Source organism: Epinephelus moara, chromosome 3, assembly GCF_006386435.1.
Source record: "Epinephelus moara isolate mb chromosome 3, YSFRI_EMoa_1.0, whole genome shotgun sequence".
Taxonomy (NCBI): Eukaryota; Metazoa; Chordata; class Actinopteri; order Perciformes; family Serranidae; genus Epinephelus; species Epinephelus moara.
In genome coordinates this window covers 24,921,854-24,945,468 of record NC_065508.1, presented here as the reverse complement: position 1 = coordinate 24,945,468, position 23,615 = coordinate 24,921,854, and the positions used below count along the sequence as shown (strand labels likewise).

Here is a 23,615-nt window from a genome sequence, read left to right as displayed (position 1 = left end):
AATGTTAGAATTAATAGTATGGAATTGGAGTACAGTGCTATAAGGTTGTAGCCACGCCTTGGTAGCATCAGCTAACCTAGCCAGTGGACACACCCACGGTATTTATTAAGGCTGGGAATCTTATGTTTTTGTTTTTTTCCCCCGATATCAGTAACAGTGCCTACATGGTGCCTGAACTAAATTTAATTTTTTACCAGCTCATTTTATTGCAAAGGCAAATTTTAACTTGAAACTGAACAATATATTACCATATAAAGTCTACTTACATAAATATGAATTAATACAAAACACTATTCACAAATTCACATAACAAACATACATAATAAATTAAACCTAACCCAACTATAATAATTTAATACTAAATAAGTAGCCTGGTCCGTTTCCAATTGAAGGCTAACTTTGCTCGCTAACTTCGGAGCCAACCCCCTTCTCTTTAATCAGCAGGTGGTAAGAAAGACACAGGTGCTTGACTTGGGTCTTGAGGGGTTGCAGTATTTATACAGTGACAAAGAACCTTAACTGTACTTTTACTTACTTAGACTTAGTTCCTCCCGTTCCTATTGGAACACTGGGCGACGAGTCCCTTCCACTTGCTCCGGTCCCTGGCGACTCTCCTTGCACCATGCCAGCTGACACCCATCTCCCTTAGGTCTTCCTTAAACATCTGTCTCCATGTCTTCTTTGGCCTCCCTCCCTTCCTCTTGCCGCCCTCAGGCACCCAGTCCATTGCCACACTCGCTGGTCTCTCTCTTGGCAGTCGGAGTACGTGACCAGCCATTCTTTTTCTCCTGTCAGAGATCATGTCAGACAGTAGCGCCACCCCTGCCCTTCTCATCACCTCATCGTTGGTGATGTGGTCTCGCCATGAGATCCTCAAGATGGTTCTGAGGCATCGTTGGTGGAAGACATTCAACATGTTGGTAATGCTGTCGGTCCTCATCCATGTCTCACATGCGTTGGTCGCTGTTGGAATGACCACTGACATATACAGGCGTAGCTTGATGGCCGTAGTGATAGCTCTGGACGGCCATTGTGGAGCCTTTGGAACACTCCTGCAGCTTTGCCGATTCTTGTTCGTACGTCTTTCTCCACATCTCCTGTACTCGAGATGTTACTGCCAAGATACGTGAAGTTCTTGACATACTCGATGTCATACTTGCCTAGAGTGAGTGGTGGGTGGTGTTGATCCTGTCTGACGATCATGTCCTTGGTCTTCTCGTGGTTGTACTCACATTGCACTAATATGTATAACTCCTCTGCTCCGGTTAACTTCATAATGTCTGCTCCGGTTGCTACGACCGCACTAACGTGTCACCATCACGCACCCCGTCTCTCCCTCTCGCGGCCACGCACTCACTATGCACACAACACAATCTGGCACCGAAATGAGGCGCTGAACTCTGCGTCATGATTTGGTCCGGTAGGGACTGCTCGTATAGGAACCAATGTTGGCACCAGGATGTGGTACCCAACACTTGTAGCTATGCAAGAAGCAGCTTCAGGCAAAGGCAGGGTTAATGCACAGCCACCATGTCATTGTACATTATCTTTGTTTGTCATCTGAACACAAAAAGCAGTTGTTACACACCAAACTGTCATTAGACACGTGTTAATACTGATGTTCCTTGCTTGTAGCTGTCCTTTCAAAACCTCGCAAGTTTCCAGTTACATGATGTATAACCCCAGCCGCTGCCTTTCAGCCATACAATCTCTTTCTCATCACACACACATCAGCTGCTCCGCCCGTCCACAGACCACAAATGTAGGGTGAGATCCACCATGCCCGGACGTAGCCACGCTCAGCTGTGTAACACAATAGCATCCCAGTTCCCCCTGCAAATAGCTGTCCTTCATCCGCAGTCATATTTCAATCACAGCGTCACATCATGATGTTTAAGGGCACATTTGTTGGATCTTAGAGAAGTGTTTCTTCTTTGGTTGGATGAACATCACGACAGCTTTGTCAACTGTGTAATCTATGTATGTATGTTTACTCCATTCAAACACAAGAAAGACTGTGTCCCTCCTTGTTAGAGGACCGTGCACCACAGGCTCCTGCTAATGGCATCAGTCACAGCAGATGTTGTGAGTCTGAAGTCATCATGTTTTCTTTACAGCTGATTTTGCTCTGGTTTCACTGAGTTGATTAGAAACTAAACATGAATCATACTGGCTATTATATTCCACACGGGGAGGAAAGTGTGACATTTTAAAAGAGAAATAAAATGACTAAATAAGTCTTTAAAGCTATATTCCACCAGATATTTAACCACGCATTTCCTGTGGCTGCAAAATGCTCAGCAGAGAAACAGGTTTGAGCCCAGATGCACAGCCGAGGCAGCTAAGTTCACGTTTACTTCCAGTCAAAGATCAGGAAAAGTCCAAAACCAGGCAGGTGAATAAAACTGGCAGACTTATGCAAAAAGGTCAGACAGAGTGGGCAAAGGTCAGATGGGGAGACAGAGCATCGAGCTGGCAAGTCAGGCATGCAGAACAGAAGACTGGAAAGCAAAAGGGTGAATGGAAATTGGCTGGTATATATACTGCAGGGCTCATGGGGAAAGTAGGAACAGGTGTGCGGGTAGTTTGAGTAGGTCAGCTGATGGGAATGGCAGTTAAAGGGGTTACTGCTTGGCAGGAAGTTGTAAAAGGATCTCAAATGATAAGTTTGTATGTGGCAACCCTATTTGCCTGGGACTTGTATCACCTGGGGGCCTCTGGTAACTTGTAATAACTGCGCAGGTTGTCTGTGATCTTAATCCCATGCAAATTTGCCATGTCTGTAATGTCAAGCAAAAATTCCACTGCAAATTGCCCAGCATATTTTGCTGAACATAAAGGTCATGTGATAATTTAGCACTGTGCAAATCAGCATCTGGATGATTTGAGGTTGTATTTCTCTTTTCTCTGCGCCTTCTTCCTGCCTCTCTCCCAGTCAAGAGTTACAGAGGCTGTGTTGGCAATTATAAATGAAAGTTTTGGCAGCATTTTGGGTGCAGAAGTCTCGTCTTGCCAGACAGCATGGAGACCCATTTGCAGAAAAGTCAGAAGAGCAAAAGAGATGATGAGATGGATGGCATGTGAAAGAATCGGTTCTGTTTGTTCAGCCCACATCTGAAGGAAAAAAGAAGGTTAACACTGTAGATCACTGCTGGTGGTGTTTTATGGTGTTTCTGTATTGGGTAAAGTGGAGTAGAATGACTCTGTGTATCATATCTGAGGTGAAATGTCAGTGAATTTAAGTGAAATACAGACTTTGCTTATCCCGTGCCAATGTACCGCATTCTGGGGGTAATTTCTAGATCACATGAGGTCCCCAGGTGATACTAGTCCTGTGCGAATAAGACTTAAGAGTTGACTGGCATTGTGACACAAAAGGCATTTACTGCATTTGTATACTTTTACCAGCTCCTTTCATCTGGCATCTGGATCATAGCAGCTGGATAGTCAGAGGTCACAGCTGAGAGATTTTAGCGGAGAAATTTGACAAAAACTGTGAAAGTGAGGGGAACCTTTGAGTTCACCTTGACAACAGACTGGACTGTAAATGTAACACAGAGGCTGTTAACAGGAAAAGGACAGAACAAAATGTACTTCCTGAGGAAACCCAGGTCTTTAAATGTGAGCAACACAGTGTTGCACAGCTTTTACCTGTCTGTTGTTGCAAGCACAGTCCTCTTTGCTGCATTGTGCTGGGGCATTGGTGTCAGAGCCGGCGACCAAAACAAAGAGAACTAACAGATCAGAAAGGCCGGCTTTGTTCTGGGAACCACCTCGGAGCCGTTAGTGGTGGTTGTGGAGAAGAGGATGCTGCACAAACTGTTGCGCATCATGGAAAACACCTCACATCCTCTTTACGACCTACTGGTCAAACACCAGAGCACTTTTAGTAAAGGACCGATCTGGCTCCACTGGGACAAGAACAGCGACAGAAGGTCCTTCCTGCCTGTACAACCAGTCCCCTCTGGGTCAGGACACAGGGGGGTGAAGCCCCACTCTTCCTCCCTAACGGACCTGAACTGATACAAACACTCTCAGCCTACACCAGGGGTGTCATACTCATTTTAGTTCAGGGGCCGGACCTGAGAAACCATCAACCATCGCATACTAACTAGATACACACACAAAAAAAACTTTGATGTAGTAAAGATGCTTCATTTTCCGGATCGGTGTAGTGTCAAATGTCCTGGACTCAAATATTTCACCTATTGCCAGGAATTATGGAACTTTTTTTTTTTTGATGGCACTTCAAGTTTCAGATTTTCAAAGTAGAAATGTAGGACTTTTACTTCAGAATATTTCTATATACTGATACAGTAAAAAAAAAAAATTGTGTCTGTATGTTGACGGACATGTCCTCAACATCAGTATAATCTTTTTCATATTTATTTCCAGCAACCCAAAAATCAAAGAATAAAGACATTTCCCTCACAAGTTAGTGATATTTACTTTTTAATGTATAAGGGACACGGGTAATTAATTTTACACTTCTTCTAAATGTATTGCAATTAATCGCATTTCTATATTGTTGTACGCATTTTGAAAACCGAATGTAGTCACACATCCTTCTGCTAACTTTGCTAAGTCTGTCGCTAGCTCCCCCTGTCAGTTCAGTCGGGTCTGTTTGAAGGCATTATTTTCATGTAACACATTAATGTCAGTATATGGATGCACTACAGTGGTAACGTTGGCTTATGTGACCATGGCGATCAGAGCAGCCCCTTTTACACAGAGCCGGATTGGCGAGTTGATCCGAGGTGCCCAATTTTCTGCCGCGTAGGTGTAAACATATTGGCGGAACCTTTTTGGTTTAAAAAGAACGAGGCGCACTTCCACCACGGGAGGGGCTGTTGATGACTTGTGGGAGGAGCTGTTGATGACGCTGCACGTGCGACCCACTGGCGGTGGACTAACAGGAAACAGCTGATAGCAGGAATGAGCAGCTAGTAGCAAGAGGGAAACACAAACCTGACAGACACTGTAAAGATGAGCAACAGGGGAGACAAGGAATAGCGCGCCCCCCCATTGCCCCAAAAAAGGCACATTCTGTATAAACAAAAGTAGGCAGGCAGCATTTTGCTGCACTCCCCGATTTTGTTTTTATACTGCCAATGCTGAACGAAGACTGATTGCGCTTTCCTGCAAATTTGCACAATTCCTATTCCTAAAAAGGGCTAGTGACTGCCAGCTTGACAGCAGTTCATTATGCTACATTACTAACTGTACTGACTAGCCGTAGCTGGGTCACTTCCTCGCTAACACTGCAAACATGTGATCAGCATGACTTTGTACTGATACAAAGTCACGGTGTTTATAATGCGTCTGTTCAGAACATGGTGGCTTATGTTGGTTATTGTCATATTTGTGCTAGTTTATATTTTCAGCCATTAATGTGGTTGCTGTTACATTTCTTGAGACCAGCTGTATTTTCCAGTGTAATCAGGAGCCATTCATTTTATTATACCAAGTAACTATTGCACCCAGTATCAAACAAAGGCTTGCAAAAATATTATGATGGAATATAAACAACTGATGACGTTGGTGGACAAGAATATTGAAGGTGAAGGGCCAGATGAGATCCTTCGGCGGGCCAGTTCCAGCCCAGTGGCCATATGTTTGACTTCCCTGACTCACACCATTCGACACCTTTTATTGTGTGATCCATAAATGCACAAATTCAGAGTATCATTTTCATTTAATTTTGCACCACGGGTGCATCTACCATCCACGGTGAAGGTTTTGTGTTGTGAGAGAACAATGAAGAGAGCCTTGAAGCATTCAGTAACCCTATTTTCCTGCACACACTCCGTACGCACAGCAAACCTCTGGCTTTATTTGCCGCATTAAAATTCTCCTGTTGCAGTGGAGTGCACAACTGGGTGCTTTCATCTAGCGAAGTTAGGAAGTCAAATTCATTGTTTGATTGGTGCTATTCCCCCCTCCCCATCCCCCACCCAAAAAAAAATCTCTGTGCCTTAGGCTGTGCTTGCAAGCCTTTTGTTCACACAGAAGAAGGATCAATCCATGAATCAAAGATTTTCTAGATCCATTTTTTCCTGTTTTACCCTCCACCCTTGTTGAAGCCAGGGAAGACACATTTATTTTCCAATGCGGGGAACTGAGAAACTCAAGAGACCTGAAAGGAAGGACAATTTTACACGTTGTGTCTTTTTTCTAAACCCACACTGTTATCTATCAAGGCCTGTCTGCAACATACAGTAGCAAACAATTTCATTTTTCACAGGGAGACCCGGGAGAGTTAAGTACACAGTGTTTTGTGTTTGTAACATACTGTATTTTTATTCTTTATCACTTTATAGAAGATTAGACGGACTTTCTTTTTCCCCCTCTTAGTAGTTTTCTAAGGATTTCTCAGTATTTGTCAAATTCCTCCACAGACTCTTCACAGCATTGATGTGTGTGAGCCATTTAAATCCACTGTAATAATCCAGTTATACATATTAGATTAATTTAAAACCAGCTTGTTTCATTTATTTCCATGTGATTCTCATCTCGCAGCGATGGTAACATGGAAGACGGAATGGCATTGACATGTAATGCTCTTTGACACTGTAACAGTAACTGACTGCTACTGAACAATGGGCCTCATTCACTAATCGTTCTTGAGAAAAAATTGCTTAATTAAACTTTTTCTGCAGTTTTCACAAAGGTGCTGACATTCACCGATGTTTTCATATTTTCATATGTGGGATTTGTTCTTGGGTAATAACAGAATCTACGAAGAGCACACAAGAGCACACGTTGTAAAACAGGATTTAAATTACAATATTCATTTTCATTATTTTACAAAGCATTTTGGTCTTTTAAAATAAACACTGCACTTGAGTTAATGTTAATGGGAACCATGCCATATAAAAATTAGTGATTGATCACGCAATAAAATGTCACAGTTTCCGACTGACTCACTCTGACCTTAGTCATGGACTTTCCACGTCCACATACTGTACGTTTTGCAAGGTACCCTGAGTGCATTGGTTGTTGATGTTCTGGGACGCCATGTCAAGTTCTGCCTGTTACATGCATTGTCTTCTTTCAAAATACACGAAATGTAACATTTATATACAGTCTCTTTCAAAATAAATGCAGTATGAAAATAAAAGAACACCACAAATTGACATTTTTTTCCTTCAACAACAAACACAAGTGGTTGGGTTTAGGAAAAAAGAACAGGGTTTGGCTTTAGAATCTTACGAGACGCGAACACTGCTCTCCCAGGTGAAGGTCAGCGTTTGTTGGACCCATCCACCGCCCCTCTCGCCGGCCCTACTTGGACTTTCGCTGCCATATCTGTTGTCCTTGTACCGCCTTGTTTTCCCCTGATGCTGCTGGGTGCCGGTAAACTAGAACAGCAACAGGCCACGTATCATGCTGACATTAAAGGCCGGCTTTTTTGTCTGTGTCTGACGCCGCAAGTCAGTGCCAGAACATGTGGTTGTAACAGGCAGAGGTTGACATGACGTCCCAAAACCTCAGCAGCCAACGTACCCAGGGTACCTTGCAAGTTATATCTGGACATGGAAAGTCCATGACCAAACATTAATATGCAACAAGAGTTGGAGTGAGAACATGTTGCTTCTTCTTCTTCTTCTTCTTCTTCTTCTATTTCTATGTGTGCACGTGGCCCTGCAGTCTTGTGCCGTTTTATGGGAACTGGCAAAGCATTTACCTACAAATTAGTATCAACTGGCGCGCGCTTTCAACTTATGAGGACAATGGAATTTATTATTATAAGAACACAAGTGTGAACAAGTCTGAGGTTTAAGAACACTTTGTGAATCTGCAGAAGCTTTTCATAGCACCCTTTTTAAGAGCAAACATCAGAAAAAAAATCTTATATTGGTGAATGGGGCCCAGTGGTATTAACATACTGGTTTTAACGACACACTCGTACAGAGTTACTCACACACAGCAGAGCTTGGTGTAAGAATGGATCATGACTTAAGTAGACTCCTTATGAATAGTTATGAAAAGAAGTTTTATTAACAGCTTATTCAGCCTGTTTTTCTTGGTCCTTTATTCAGAATAAGCTAAAAATGAAGTGATTTTGTTTTGTGCTGTCAGAACCTTGTAGGATGACTAATTTCTGTCTTAGCTGAACTTCTACATTTTTCTTGACTCATGAACTTCTTTTAATATCAAACCAAAGCATGTTCAGTTATAAAACTAGAGTCAAAGCTCTGCTAAGTTCCTGAAAAGTGTTGCGATAAAGCGGAGAGACCTGACAGCAACAATATGCTCATATTAATTGGGTGAAGATAGAGTCAGTGGAATTTTCCATTACAAGCAAATTAAGTACAGTGTTGACAGTAGAGGTCTTCTTTGGACATGATCTGAAACAGATCAGTGGGAAACCTCCCCGAACTCAACGTGCATAAATGCCACATAGTGACTCAAAGAAACAAATTTCTACAGTCAAGATTTTTACGAGTCTATAAAATATTCAGTTGAATGCTGCAGTGTGTGCAGTGAGCAGAGCTTTGCAACTGTCCTCTCCTGTGCCGTAGCTTATGGCACTGCGGAGTCTCCACAGAGCTCTATGAAAGGAAGGCGGACTCTGGTAACCATAATGAGACTAAATCGCTCTCAGCACTATTTTGTTAAATTGCTGAAGCATTTTCATCTCCCCAGTAGACCTCTCACAGACCACTGTGGCATAAAGCTGCCAAATGCCCCCCGCCCTTGTTTCAGTCTTCTTGGCAGGTGAGGGAATTGAGGGGCCCTCATAAGCTTAATTGTGTTTCAGTAAATCCAGGAGCCAATGAGAGAATCGATTCTCCCATCAATGGCTGGCAAATTGAAAGCAAACATCGTGTTGGGTGTAGTGTTGATCTCGAGATGTGAATGAAGCTGAATTGTTGAGGAAACTGCCCTTCAATTTTCTGAGCACATGCACACTCGAGAGTTTAGTTACTAGCAGGCAACTTTGCCCAGACTGTCGGTATTATCCTCTTTCTCCTCTGTAAACTCCCCACATCCTCAATCCTTATAATCTTAAATTAATGAATATTTCCCTACCTAAGACCTTCAGTATCATCAACTTTGAAAAACAATAAATTATATTCTCTCTTCCTCCCATACACTTGTAAACTGAATACAGCTGGAAACATGAGGTTACTTTGCTTCAAGTGGCTCTCCTGTTTAGCACAACACCATGCTGCTGTCCTTTATCTCTAAATTGCACACACCTAAGCTGTCAACAGCCTCTACATCAACAACTGGGGGAAAAAAGAACATTTCCACACCACTGTAATCGCTCTTTGCGCTAGGCGCCTATGGAATTTGTCGATGTGTAATGGGTGAGACCTCTAGGCAAATGGAGGGGAAGCGAGGTCTAAATTTCTCCAAAGAAATATGTTTATTTTGATTTGACTGAGACAGCCGTCTCCCACAGAGAAGCTGGGAGATGTAATGATGAGATCCATTTGTTCTACTCATCCTCCCATTAGTTCCTGCCCTGCTGTGCAAACGTACTGTTGTGAAGCGCAAGACAAGGTTAGATTGTCACATTACAGCGCTCCCCATAGAGCTGCACAAACCCTGTTTGATAGAAGGAGACACAGGCATGTACATATATAGATTGCCCCCCACTGGAATTCCCATTGGCACTGTTTGCTGCTTCCATGCTTATCATGATCTGCTGCACTCTGTGTGCTAAACCCATATTTAAAACTTCACAGACTTGATTGTTCAGATGTATACTGAGAGTCTGAGAACCAAAGTAAAAAAAAATAAAAATAAAAAAGTCAGGTCTTTTGGCTCACAGACGTGGGGGAAGACTCAATATATTAATTTACAATCCATGCTTAACAGGAAATATACTCCTTCATACATCAGCAGATATTCTATCGAGTATGACATTCATTTCTCCAGAGACTAAAGACCTCTGAGTTGAGTTTTGGTCTTGTGAAAAAACAAGAAAGCCACACAGAGGCAAGCCAATGCCACAATCTATGCAAAGTGCCATTGAGACTGAATACAAAACACACTAATGCATTAGCAGTCAAGGACTGAAGGAGGAACGACAAAATAGAGGTGCTATAGGGGGATAGACAGCATGCACTTTCTCATTGGAATGGAAAAATCACAAAAGACCATCCATTTAAATTCACTCTGTTTAGCTTTAGGATAGCAACATTAAAATTTCTGATTATTCTGATACTGAAATTTCTTTTAATTCCATGTTTTTATTGCCATTATCATTTACTGATTCAATACATTTAAGGTTGAGAGGCATGTGTAGATATACTAACATACTTTATACAAACTTTATACAAGCCTCAATATTTGATAGCACATGATACCTGTTTAAATATATACGTATTTATCTCCCAATAGAGGCACGAAAGCGAGTACATATATATCGACTCAGACTGTGAAAAGTGTTTGGACACGGTGTTCCTTGAATGTAACAACCTTAAGAAAACTCAACTCAACGACTTAAAAATGTGCTCCTTTTTTCACAATGTTTTTTGTACTTTTTATAATGATACTAAAACTGCAACGCCCTTCAATATGTAACGGTGGGTGCAGTGTGAACTTTGCAGACTCCTTCATTCACTATGAATAATTTTGTTATTTAAGGCATTGTTTTTCTGTATCTTAGAGCTAGCTGCGTTTTCTACTTTCAGTACAAAGGAGGATAGAAAGGTGCTGAAAGGGTAGTGCAAAAGAGATTGCCATTACTTTCAGCCGGCTGCCTTCAATGCTTATATTTTTAAAAAAAAGTAAGTTTGCACATATGTAACAAAGAATTTCTCTTGGTGAGTCAGTGCATAACAATAAACATGTTATAGAAGTCAGAAGATATAATCTAGAAAACTTTACAATAAAAACGATGAAAAGAAAAACTGTTTTTAAAGTGCTATGCAAAAATGTTGACCACGGGTATGCAAATGTTCTCAGTAGTAGGGAGACAGTGAGGCTGTTTGCTAATGCAACACATAGCGACAGATGTGGATCGGGATAAGAGACAGTGTCAGGAGGGGTCCTCGGCCTTGTTGATGAGGCCAGCTGCAGTTGGGAAGAAATTATTTCTGTGGCATGAGGTTTTGGTGCTGATGGACCACAACCTCCTGCCGGAGGGGAGTGGCTCAAGAAGTTAGTGTCCAGGGTGATGATGCAAAAGTGGGAAATTAATCTGCTGGAGCTGGCCCCCTGATGGTCATGAGTTCATTTCTAGTGAAAGAGGTCTGGATACGACGGCAGAAAACTGAACTGACAATACAAAAAAGACAAAATAATGCACACCAACACGCCAAGGTAGCCATCCATGGCACCATCTTGATGCCTTCGTATGTCTTGTTCCTCTAATTGCCTTTTTTAAGACCTTATCTCTGCTAATTCTCTTCTGACACGTTGCCTATGGCGGGCACCTTGGCTATCCTTTTTACTTTACAAAGGGTGGTGCCCCAATTTGAATCTAACACAAGGTACATTCTGTTTTTTAATGAATAATTTTTGATAGCCGAATTGAGTGCAATTACTCCACTTTATCATTTGGACCAATTCATGTGTTAACAATGCCTATTATTTAATCCCTTGGGGCTCATTAACTGCACTTTGGCATTATTTGAAAGTCTAGTGTGTTGGATTTAGTGGCATCTAGTGGTGAGGTTGCAGATTGCAACCAACTGAAACTTCTCCCATTTGCCAAGTGTGAGGGCTGATGAAAAAAATTGAATGGCCCTGTCGATGTGAGTCATGCATGAGCCAAAAGGTCAATTATCTTGAATAGCTACCTACGGCTACACCACATGGACAAACCACATACACTCCCCGACTCAATGGTGATTTCTGAGAAAATGCGAAAACGCAAAAAACAACTTGTGACTGCTTTATTGCTACTATGACTGAAGGCTTGTTAAAACATTTTGTTAAATAAGGTAAATCCAACAACTAATCATGTAATCAGATGTAAAAGTTGCACATCTTAACATACTTTAATTCTAGAATACAAGTGCGGTGGGATTTGATGACGTAGCATCCTTGAGATTCAGCCATTTTAGGGGTCCTTCCTTGACTTTGAGAAACACCCCCTATCTAGAGCTAGTGTTTGATTTGTCCATTCTGGGCTACTGTAGAAACAAGATGGTGGACTCAGTGGAACTTGCCTGAGGACGTTCTTCATGGCTTATAGGCTATTATGGTTTATTCTGAGGAAACGGAAACACAACAATTCCTATTTTCAGGGGATTATACACTACTTAAAACATAGTGATGAAAATTATACACCATTTCTGCCACTTTTGTGAAGTCTGGCTTTCATTTTCATGTTGGAGGTGCAGCTGTTTTTGGCAAAGATTTTGGGCAGTGTAGACTTGCAGACTAAGCATTATGTTTAAAGTGCTGTATTCTAGACATAATGCCTGCAGTATGTAAGCAGACGCAAGCGTCTTGCAAGCAACTGGTACAAGTCTCCAGTCTGTGTTCACTGCATGGTAAGCACACATTCAGATGGGTTATAGGGCATATTCATCCTTTAAGAAGGAATCCGAGAAATAGCCTTGTGGCCTTCGTAGCTGCAGACTTGGGATCTCACAGGACCCAACACAGGTGGTACAGGTGAAACATTTGATGCAATGATATGATAAATGATCTGTTCCTCCAGGCTCCACCTTTCTATTGTTTAAAGATGTGTTAGTTGAACGTATTTCTCAAAAGAGCGACCGATTTCTCAAATAGGTTGATGGCATCAGTGTTTGTATCTGCCTCCACTCTTGTTGTTGATATCCTACTGCTCTCATATGGGTTTGCTTTGAAACATGCTGGTAATTTTCATGTGCAGAATCCTTTCTCAGTAAACAAGCTCTGACTTTTTATTTCTCAGACAAGGGAGAATATTAATGTGAGATTGGATCCGAATTATAGAACATGTGAAAGTGTGATCTCACCGTTTCTCACAGTTTAATGTTAAAGTGTTCCTTACGTTGGATTTACTCTATGTTTAGCTGTTCTGTTTTTATCCAAGGTAGCAGCATGGCTCTAGGGATAGTGCTGCTTCTCACTATTCAATTTGACTTATACTTTGGTTTATCTATTTGTCAGTGTGGTTGTCTTTACAGTGACACTTAGAGCTTTAAAGAGCCGCTATGATGGCTGTAGACCCGTAGCCTTGTTACAGCGGTCTTGGCTTCTGGTTTGTGGCAATGTGTTAATCACAGGAAATGGAGGAGGACTACTTAAATATGAAAAGAAATAATCACATAGTATAGAGGAAATCATTTAATAGGAGCAATTATTTATTATACGTATTGCAATTTCAAGGCCTTATGATGTCCTGTGGCTCCGGGCAATTTTCTGGTCGCACATCTGGCCAGTGCAGTGCTTCTCAGCACGCCTCTGAAATGGGGTTATGAGCTGTCAATAACAATCCAGTGCCCCGAAATACAACCATTACACCTGTGCTTACACGTTTAGTGTTGATTTATGTGCCACCTGGGGATGATGATCACAGAGCTCCAGATAATATAAGTTATAATGCAATAATATTTTACCACTATGTGAAGATATAAAATGCATATACTGTGGAGTTTATTTGGTACAATTTTCTGTGCAGCTTTATGTGGACTAATTTGCATGTCTTATCTGAAATAATTGCCCGCATCATGGTAGAGTTTCCCATACGGAAGGGTTTTTTTTTGGTTTGTTTTTAATATAATGTGTGAATTTGAATTATGATTTTGCTTATTATATTTAATATATCATTTGCTTTCTCATTTGCAGTTTGTGTTATTTGCTGTTTATTGTACAAGTTAGACTTATCGGTCTACTCTTTTTGCCTTTCCAGGGAGCTCTGCTGTGTTCACCCAACAACCCACAGACTTGGTGGTGGTGGCAGGTCAGCCGGTCACCCTGCCCTGCTCCATCCCTGGCTATCATGGCATGGTGCTCTGGCTGCGGGATGGCATGGCCCTGGGTGTTAACAGGGATCTGTCAGGTAAGTCATCTGAGCTCAACAGCTGATACAAATACAATACAGGATTCCTCCATATGAGTCAAACATGCCAGTGTGAAAAGAAATGACATTCTACAGAAATTATAGCAATGTAATAAGGTAACATTAAGATGTAACTAAGGATAAATACATTTTATTACAACTTGCATCTCATGGCCACAGCTTTGACCTCACTTTCTGTTGTTGACTAGAAGGGCACTTGAAAAGCGCTGAGCTCCACCAAGACCAAATGCTGCAATGCTGAAGGTGCAATTTATAACATGTCTCCAATGGATAGCTCACTGCCAACACTCTGCACTGCACAATACCCGGACTAGGCATGCGCAGGGAGCAGCACTCATATGACTGTTCTGCTCCGTCAGCACTGTTGCTGTTGTTATAACCGTTAGGCTGTTAGCATAACACCTTACCCACCCACAGTGGTGGGATGGTTTTGTTTGAGAAGGTCTGCCTCCGAGGTCATGCCAATGACTTTGAGCTAACGCCCATTAACACTGTTAGCTCTGTCAGGACTGTTGCTGTTGTTAGCTCTACACTGCTAGCCGCCACCCTTTTGACTCAGCCACTTCTATAGGCCCGTTTGTATCATGTTAATCATGTTGTAACTAAGATATCCGCTGGAAAAAATATTTTTTTTCACGTACCATTTATTGAGTTATTGCAGACACCGCTAACAGCTAAAGGTTAGCCCAGCTAATCTACGATAACCATGTTATTAATTACAAAACGTCACATCCCTCCTTGAGTATATCCAATCAGCACCAAGTAATCCCCAAGCCCCACCCAGGAGTTTCTCGGGGCCATTCTGAGTACCTACTCGACCTGATCGACTTGTTTAGCCCCTGTAAAAGTTCCAGAACTCTGTCCTTCGGGGGTGGTTCCTGCGGTGGAGACACGCACCAACGACCCCGGCCCCATAAAATTACCCCGAAGTTCCTGCGGTGGAAACGGGCCTCATGTTTGTGTTTCACATCCAAGTTGAGAGCCATGTGCAGCCCCAGCCCTCTATGATTGTCATATATTGCAAAGAGAAAAATATTTTCTGTATCCACCTTGTGATTCGCATATTCTCCAAAATTTAATGGGTATGTCCTTGGCTGATGCTACACACTTCCACCATGGAAATACATTTTGGGCCAGTAATCCCACAATCCTGATGACATACAAACAAACGTACAAACAGACAAGCACATAAACTGAGTGGAATACATGGCCTCCTTGGTTAAAGCATTATACTCATCAAATCAGTTGCTGAGATCTGGGAATTTGGCGTCACCACTAAAAAGAAGCCAGACTGGATAAAGAAACACAAGCAGAAGCACAGTTAATGTGCTCAGGCAACCCAGTGTCACTCCCATGTTGTCAAAATCCAGCACTTGGGCAGTGACTTGTGGCGTCAGACACCAAAGAAAAAAGCCATCCATTAATGCCAGCATGATATGCAGCGGCACCGGGCAAGAATGAAAGTTAAAGCTGCGAAAGTCTTAGTGGGGTGGGCAGGTGGGGTGGTGGATAGGTCCAACAAACACTGACTTCCACCTGGGAGAGTGGTGTTCACATCCCATAAGATTATGAAGCCAAGCCCTGTTCTTTTCTCCTAAACCTAACCACCTGCATTTGCAGTTGAAGGATAAAAAACACTGGAACGTCAACAACCAACGCACCAAGGGTACCTTGCATGTTGTACCTGGACATGAAAATTCCATGACCAAACATCGTTATGTGACATGGTTGAAGTGAGAATGTGTTGGCTCAGGTATGGCAGTACCTCTGTTTGCAAATTACTGTGGTCCACATTGAAGCTTCAGTCCATAACTGTTCACAACATCACACTAAAATTGATCATCAGTGGAAAAGTCATCAAAACTACCATAAAATTCAAATGAACATAATAACCAAATCATATCTACAGTATATGTTTAAGAGATGAAGAGTTTAAGGTCACTTGTAGGTCAATAGCAGGGGAGTGCACAGTCAGTTACAAAACTGAACATCTCCACACAGATTGATATAGTAGCGAAATATAATAACTGAAATGAATAGCTGAAGCCGATGTTATATTTCAACAGAACTGACAAATAAACCTCTAGCTGGCTCCCATATACTGTATATCCCACAAGTGTACAGGCATGCCCAACTGCACCCCCCCTAATCCCCTTAAAAAGACCCCATAAAATGGCCATGCCCCTGGTAGCATGAGCTCTCTTACCTAAGGGGGCCTTGACACTGCAGCTAATGCAATTCACAGTTATTGCTTCCACTAAGTGCTGATGAAATAAGAGTTTTCTTTTATGAGGAGTAGCCCATGAAATGAACCGGCGATCATCCCTCCTCGGGCGTCGTGTTCCATCCACATACATGTGTAGAGTGCAGCGAGTAGCTCCTCGGGTAATCAAAATGAGGGGGGACGAAAATCTCATAATTCTAAAGTAGGGCATATGTAAGCAGATTCTAACACTTTAGAGACTAATGTAGGATTAGGTTGACAGCACACTTTAAAATGCCCTGGTGCAAATTAAAAATTAACAGGCAAATAGAGAGAGCATGCACTTCGCTCGGTGTCGTAGCTGTTAGAGGAAGTGGCATTTTAAGTAAAAGGGTTTTAATGTTGCCTGGTCCAATAGCTCAAAGGGTGCAGTGATGATACACTGAGACCAACATACCAGCCCTGCAATAGGACTAAAGGCTTGTGTATTTGGAGTTAGTGCCAAAAGCATCTTGACAGATCAAACCTGCTGCCAAAGAGCCTGTAGAAAAAGGCTTTGCCTTTATAGAATATATTCTTCAACATAAAAGAGACTGAGCTCAGTCTATACAACAGGTTCTGATCATGCAACATACAAAACAGCGCTCTGGTAGGTGAATAGATATATCTACAGCCTCTTACTTGCCAAGTCCATAATGAAGCTTGATCTGGATGAGTAGATTATTTCTCTGTGTGCATGAAAAAGGAAGCCCCTACGCTGTCGGAGTTCTCAAGGCTGGTCCTCTGATTTTTGAATTGGCCAGTGAATGGAGTGTTTAAAAGCTCTTGCTCTGGCCTTAATGGAAGAGATCAGACCCATGGGAGGGAATGCTTGTAGAACCACACTGGTATCTTTTTTCATATTTTAGTCCATTTACTACAAATAGACTTTCAATCATCATCTTTTACAGTGAATGTGTTTTTCTACCATTCAAGCAGTTTGGTAGTCCATTAATCCGGGGTTTTAATTCTTTTCAAGGACACATTGTTGTCGTGTGCTGATGAAATACAGATCAATCATCTCCTCAAACAAAATAAAATAAATAATATGATGGGCTACATTAATGAAGCAACAATAATATACATATATACAACAATATCTCTTCAAAAGGTTGTTTAAACAAAATGAATTTACCTGGATGATAGGACAACTACACCACAGTTCGTAAAATGCAACACATTCTTACTCCAAACTCATCATTCACTTGGTCAGTGGCCCTACCAGTCAAACTATGACGCCCTAGGTGCCCCTCTGGGATCACTTTTTGGATGCATAGGGATGACATGTCGATTTCTGCTTGTTAATGCAGCGTGTCTTTTCAAAATAAACGTCCTTGTTCATAAGAAATTGGAACAAATGGAACAAATTCCACTTAATATGAGTACAGCCTCATTCCAAAATACCGCAAGACTTTAGTTAAAGGCCTCATCCCAATTAAACGCCCAGTCCCTTTTGGTGTTGCTACACATTTTGACGATACAGGCCTGTCTCAATGAGACGTCTGGTCTGGTTGCTAAGCAGTTCATTTTCATAGAGGTTCTCTGGATGTATAAAACTGGATTGTTGACTACCCACTATAGATTGTGCAAATAAATATAAATACATTGTTAGCTTGGTTCATTTCATTCTACTGAAACCATCAGTACCAGAGAAGTCCATTCCCTTCTTCGGAAACTGTCATAAAGTCAGAATATGTGTCCATTCCTGGATTACGCGGTAAATTATTTATATTCCTTTAGTCCGTAAGGGTCCACCAATCAAAAGAATCAAAAAATGTTTTGCATAAAAATTAAGCAGAGTTACGGATATTGTTTTAACAGGATAAAATGGTGTTGTGTCGGTACGCCGGGTACCATAAAACAAGTGTCATAACATAATACATAAGTGATATGTTATTAAAAGCCTAATTTTTATACAAGTGGTGCGGTGGTGTGTCTCTGCAGTTACACCTCCAAAACGCTAGTCAGCGGTGGAGGACTGTGTTAAGTGCTGAAAAGTTTAGTTCAAATCAAACTTTATTTAGTTGATTCAAAACACACATTAAATATGGCTTAATAGAGACAATTTCAAACACAAGTAAGCAAACTGGCTTCACTATAAATTGCAGAACTGACAGACAAACACTTGTGTTTATCTGGACACATTTCCCCCACCAATACAACATGCTGACGTTATTATCACAAGTCTATGGCGTTTTACATTGTATAAATTAGCCTAGCATCTAGCAATCTTTTCCTCTTCTCATATAAATCCAGGGACAACAGCAACATGTAACAAAGGTAACGGCACATAATTTGGTTCCATTACAACTCACAACATTCACCGACAAAACAAATGTCTTATACTAAACATGTTTTCCAAGCAAATACAACATGCTAACGTTATTAGCGCCAGCCGATGGCATTTTACATTGTATACATTAGCCTAGCGACGAGTGGAGATTTCCTCTGTTTATATGAAGCCAGGATAAATCCCGAAGTATAAATCCCCGAAGGATAAATCACACACAGGACTTAAAATGCTATTTTAGTGGAGGCTTTACTACTGTCTTCACAATTCGTTTCCACTGAGGGAAATGGTTTCAGCTTACAGAAACTGACAGGAGGTCTGCGTCACCGCGACGCTGAGCCAGAGATATTGGATAAAGGAGATACCCCACCGTAGGCTTATCCAATGTTAAGAAAACGGTTACTCTTCCTGTCTCCTAAGTGGGTGTGGTTAGCTCTCCCTCCACTCAGAGCCTGTTCTCCCTCAACCCTGTTTGTAAGCTAACTGTGATTTTGCGCCTGATTTTACCATCTGTTTTTCAAGGTCACGAGATCTCGCGAGTACTTGTTTTCTGAGACAGACAGGGCTCAAACAAAGTTAATTTTCTCTTGATCTGTGCGGATGAAAAATGCAGCTTTAGTGTCAGAATGTTGGTAAGATGTGTGGCTTGTAGAAAATGAACCCAATATTTACTTTAGTGACTTTAGAGCTAAAGAATTGACCATAAATTGTGATCACGTTCATTTTCCTCATTGACGACAATACATTCAGAGCTGCCCCAAGTCTCCTACGGGGGCATGGCGCTGACGTCACTGAATCAGGAAGTGAGCTGAGTGGGGTGTCTCGCTTTATCCAACATCTCTGGCTGAGCGTTAGGGTGGGTGAGTTCAACTTTCTGTCAACAACGGGGGTGTTTTGAAAACACCCCCATTTTCACAGGTAATTTAGGCTGTCCCCCTGCCACAGAAAATAAAGGATTATTCCTGGAAAGCTGTTGATATAGCATTTTTCTCCTTATGAAAGTAACACAGCCATTATTAGACCAATGAGAATTTGGTCGGACGAGAGCATAGTTCATACTTCATGTGACATACTACTCTAGATTGTTAAAATAACTCACCGTTGAGTGTTGGTTTCACATGGGATAAAAACAGCTGTCTCCTGGTTGAAAGTACTGTGTTGTTTTTTTTTGACTCGGCCGCCCTACTCTGACTTTCTTGCTCTTCGTACTATATCACTTGCTCACAGCATCAGATAATGATACAGCCCAGCGCGTCACATACAGACGCTACAGGGTGCCTCGGTGCGTTGGTAACTGATGCCCAGAGCTACTGGTTAAGTGCTGTTGTTAGGTCTTTAGGGTATACACCTCAATTTTGTTGAGAAACACTGTAAAAAGCACGTTTTTGTTGTTAACAAGGAATTTCTACAGGGCACTGGACTAAAAGGGCAACGGCCAAAGACAAAACACCATACTGTATGAAAAGACCTCGTTACTTAAAGCATTCATCATCAAATACATACATCACTGGTGTAATTTTTTTTATGTCTGTCATTTTCTTAAAAATACCGTTTATGTAGTCACTACTTTACAATCCCTCTAATCGCTGTGATGATTTGTGATGCAGCTGCAAACAGAGATACTGTACCTGAACCTTTAAACTAGGGGATTGTTTCTACAGGTTGATTGACGTCCAGGTGCCTCCTCATGCACATTATTTATCTGCCCTTCTGGGTTTGTTTCAGTGTTTTTGAACCTATGTCTGGTCAAACGCTCCATTCTTTCACTTTTTCTTGAGATTCTGTATGTCTGGCCCGTGTGGACAAACACAAAATCCCCCCAGTGGTTATGTTTTTGTTTGGTTGAACACTTTGAATGACACCTTGTCAGTTCTCTTTATCTGCAAAATGCATGGTTGAGTGTGTTGGGGCTGTAACACACGTCGGGAAAACACTTGTCCTTCAAAATACTCAGACCGGCTTCTCCGTCTCTTGACATAGGCAAAATATGGAAAGCCTCTTCATCAGTACGTCCAGCTGGGTTACAGAAAGTCAACATTTGAAAGTTGCAATTTATCACAACATCTGCTGCTCTAGCAGATGGTTAATCGTGTTTTGCTCTTTTCCGAACCACATGTGACTTCCTACCCCCCTTCTTCCATTTTTCCCCAGGCTGTTTTGAAGACTCAAGCTGCCTGAGGAAATAATTCCCTCCAATAAGCTTTCTGAGCGGAGTATGTTTGTTTAGTTGCAGGATTAGGTCAATAACAGTGCGCTTGATCTGCATATCTTTGACCTCCAGTAGAAGTGAAGACATACATTCTAGATCAATCAGAAATCTCTCATTGCTGTTTTTTTTAGCATGGCTAGGTGTGTGGTGTCATGCAGACACATTTTAGCATGTTAACACGATGCATTCCCCAAAAGACACCATCTGCCTTGGCCTCTTTTCTCTGCTCCCATTTTGTCATAGACAGTGTTCCCCTAATTGGGCCTCAGAGGACAATTCTCTGCCATTACATCTTTTCTATCTCACTCCAGGGCCTTTCACTGGTGTCACTGAAAGTCATAATGACCGGGACCCCAGGGACCCACCGGTGCCTAACCAAACATCACTATCGACTTAGCTTGGCATAGACAGAGAGGACAGGAGCTCAGTGTGTGTGTGTGCGCATGTGTTGGGGTCAGGCGTGTTTATGTATGTACTTACCTGCATTTGTTTGTGCATGAGTGTGCCTGTCACAGTGTAGACAGCACTTCATTCTTGATTGCACATCAATGACAACAACCAGAGAGAACTGGAAAGCCTCTCTCTCTCCTTCTTCCTCTCGAACTGAGAGTGTTTATTCGGAGGTGACAGTGTAATTGGCCTTTTTGCCTGGACAACAGATGAGAGCTCTTCTGCTGACACCGCACTGCTGTTTAAACAGGTTATTATAACTATTGAAAGAGCAGAAAGATAAAGAATATATGAGCCTGGCGGATCGAAAAAGATATTAGCACCAAAGTAGAATAGCACTTGCAAAACTAAACACTATTGAAAGTAATGAAAGCATGGGTACTGAAGTAGGATATTGCAGTAATTCAAATTAAAGGCTGGATTTAATGAGGGAGTGGGGATTGAAATGTAATGCCACTGAGCTGCAAATGGGCTTTGAACAGAGAGATGTGCTTGATAATTCTATTCTCCCAAAACTGTCTGCTTTTCATTGTGAAAGTTTTCTTCTGACCCCCCTTCTGGAATTTTTTTTACCATAAGCTCTTTGCACCCATCCAGTTTCCTGCTAATGATAATGAGTCATGGAGGAGATGCCTGAATCTATTCATACTGGGCCTTATTAGCAAACCTGCCCTCCACGCAGAGCGTCGTAATTACAAATCACTGCAAATTATTCAATTAACAGTCAAGGTTTTTTGGGAGGAGTTTTTCCTCATCCGAGGCGCGGGTTGAAAGGACAGAGAGTGTCATAAGCTGTACAGATTGTAAAGCTACCTGAGGCAAATTTGCGATACTGGGCTAACATAAATAAAACTGACCTGACTTGACTTAAGCTAAAACATTCACAAGCTTCTGTATTCATAGCCTGTTGTCATTTTTTTTAATGGTGTAAAGCCCTCAGAGGCAAATTGTGATTTGTGATACTGGGCTTAAATTGAATTCCCACGTTGTCATCTTTTATAGTAATTTTATTTAATAAAGGCAAGAACATCAACTAATTAGAAAATTACACAAATAAGAAATTTAGCTAACAAACAGTAATGATAAATAACAAACAATAGAGTGTGCTGTGTGCAAATTTGCCAATTTAGGCTTCTTTTTTTCTTTTTGTACTGTGCCCTGAATGGCTTATGCCTTTTAATTTCTTTTACTTTAATCCAGTTCACCATACTCATTAATGCTCCTGCATGTACTGACTGTGATGATCACTCAGCGACAAACACATTATGTGAACGACATTGCCAGGATTGTAGATGGTACCCCTACCCCAGATTGAAAGTTAGCATGCGATCTTTGCTCAATTACCTTGTTCAACTACTTGTTTTATTTTGGCTTGAAATAAGTATGTTTGTTACCAATGGCAATGGCGACGAATCCCAATGGGCCAGTCACCAAGTGGGCCGGTGTGGGCCAGCTGTCAGTACTGCAATGCCCTCCCATGTTGTTTGTTTGCTGTGAGATGTTCAGAGGGAACGTAGGTGTCAATCTTGTGTTTTGATGCTTGAAGGAGGAGATAAGAGCGGCCTCCTCCAATACCAAAGAGGCCCTCGTTTTTCTTGAAATCTGATTGGCTCAGCCACAGTCATCAGTCATTACTCATGGCAGACCAGGCTAGTTTGAGCTTTAGACAGAAAACATGGATAAAGCCAGTAAAAAAAAACAAAGCGTGGCACGGAAAAAAACTCAAATAAAAAAACTTAAATCTTAGAAGAAGCAGCTAAGTGTTCCAAAATAACCGACCTGTTTGGCCGCGGTGCTGGTTGACGGGCTGAGGCTGCTGGTGTTGCTAACGACGAAGATGGAGCTGGAGGCGACAGTGCCATTATAGCAGGTGTATTAATGTTAGCTAACGTTCGTGAGTGTGTAATGTGCAAGGCTGCCTTTGGCAAACTGCGTATTTCNAGGCCCTCGTTTTTCTTGAAATCTGATTGGCTCAGCCACAGTCATCAGTCATTACTCATGGCAGACCAGGCTGTTAGCTAACGTTCGTGAGTGTGTAATGTGCAAGGCTGCCTTTGGCAAACTGCGTATTTCTTCTAGGTGTCCGGTTCAAAAGGCCAACTAGCCTACTAGGTATTGTAAGTCATTATAATTTAAACCTGTACTAAAAGAAAATATGTGCTTGCTTTTTTCCTCTGGAACATTACGTGGTGCTCCCAGTCCCAAGGACAGTGAAGATGAGGGACAGACTAACCCCAGTTGTGATGAGGAGGAGGAGGAGGAGACCAGAAATATGACAGGTGCAATGTGAAGGTATAGCCTACTGTGCATTACATCTTAAAGGAGCTATATGTAAGAAATATAAAGCAAATAGTTGTAAAATCCTCCTAATATGTCACAGAGACTAAGGAATAATGTTCATATAACATACTGATCTCACCGACAACAATAGTACAGCCAGAATATT

At 41.8% G+C, this 23,615-nt stretch overlaps 1 protein-coding gene across 1 annotated transcript in view; it reads left to right on the top strand.

Moving 5' to 3' along the window:
• kirrel3a (kirre like nephrin family adhesion molecule 3a) overlaps positions 1 to 23,615 on the top strand; it is a 299,880-nt gene that overhangs the window by 139,171 nt on the left and 137,094 nt on the right. Inside the window, exon 2 of the mRNA XM_050034328.1 lies at positions 13,808 to 13,957. Coding sequence (XP_049890285.1) covers positions 13,808 to 13,957 — 150 coding nt within the window. The remainder of the gene's footprint in view (positions 1 to 13,807; positions 13,958 to 23,615) is intronic.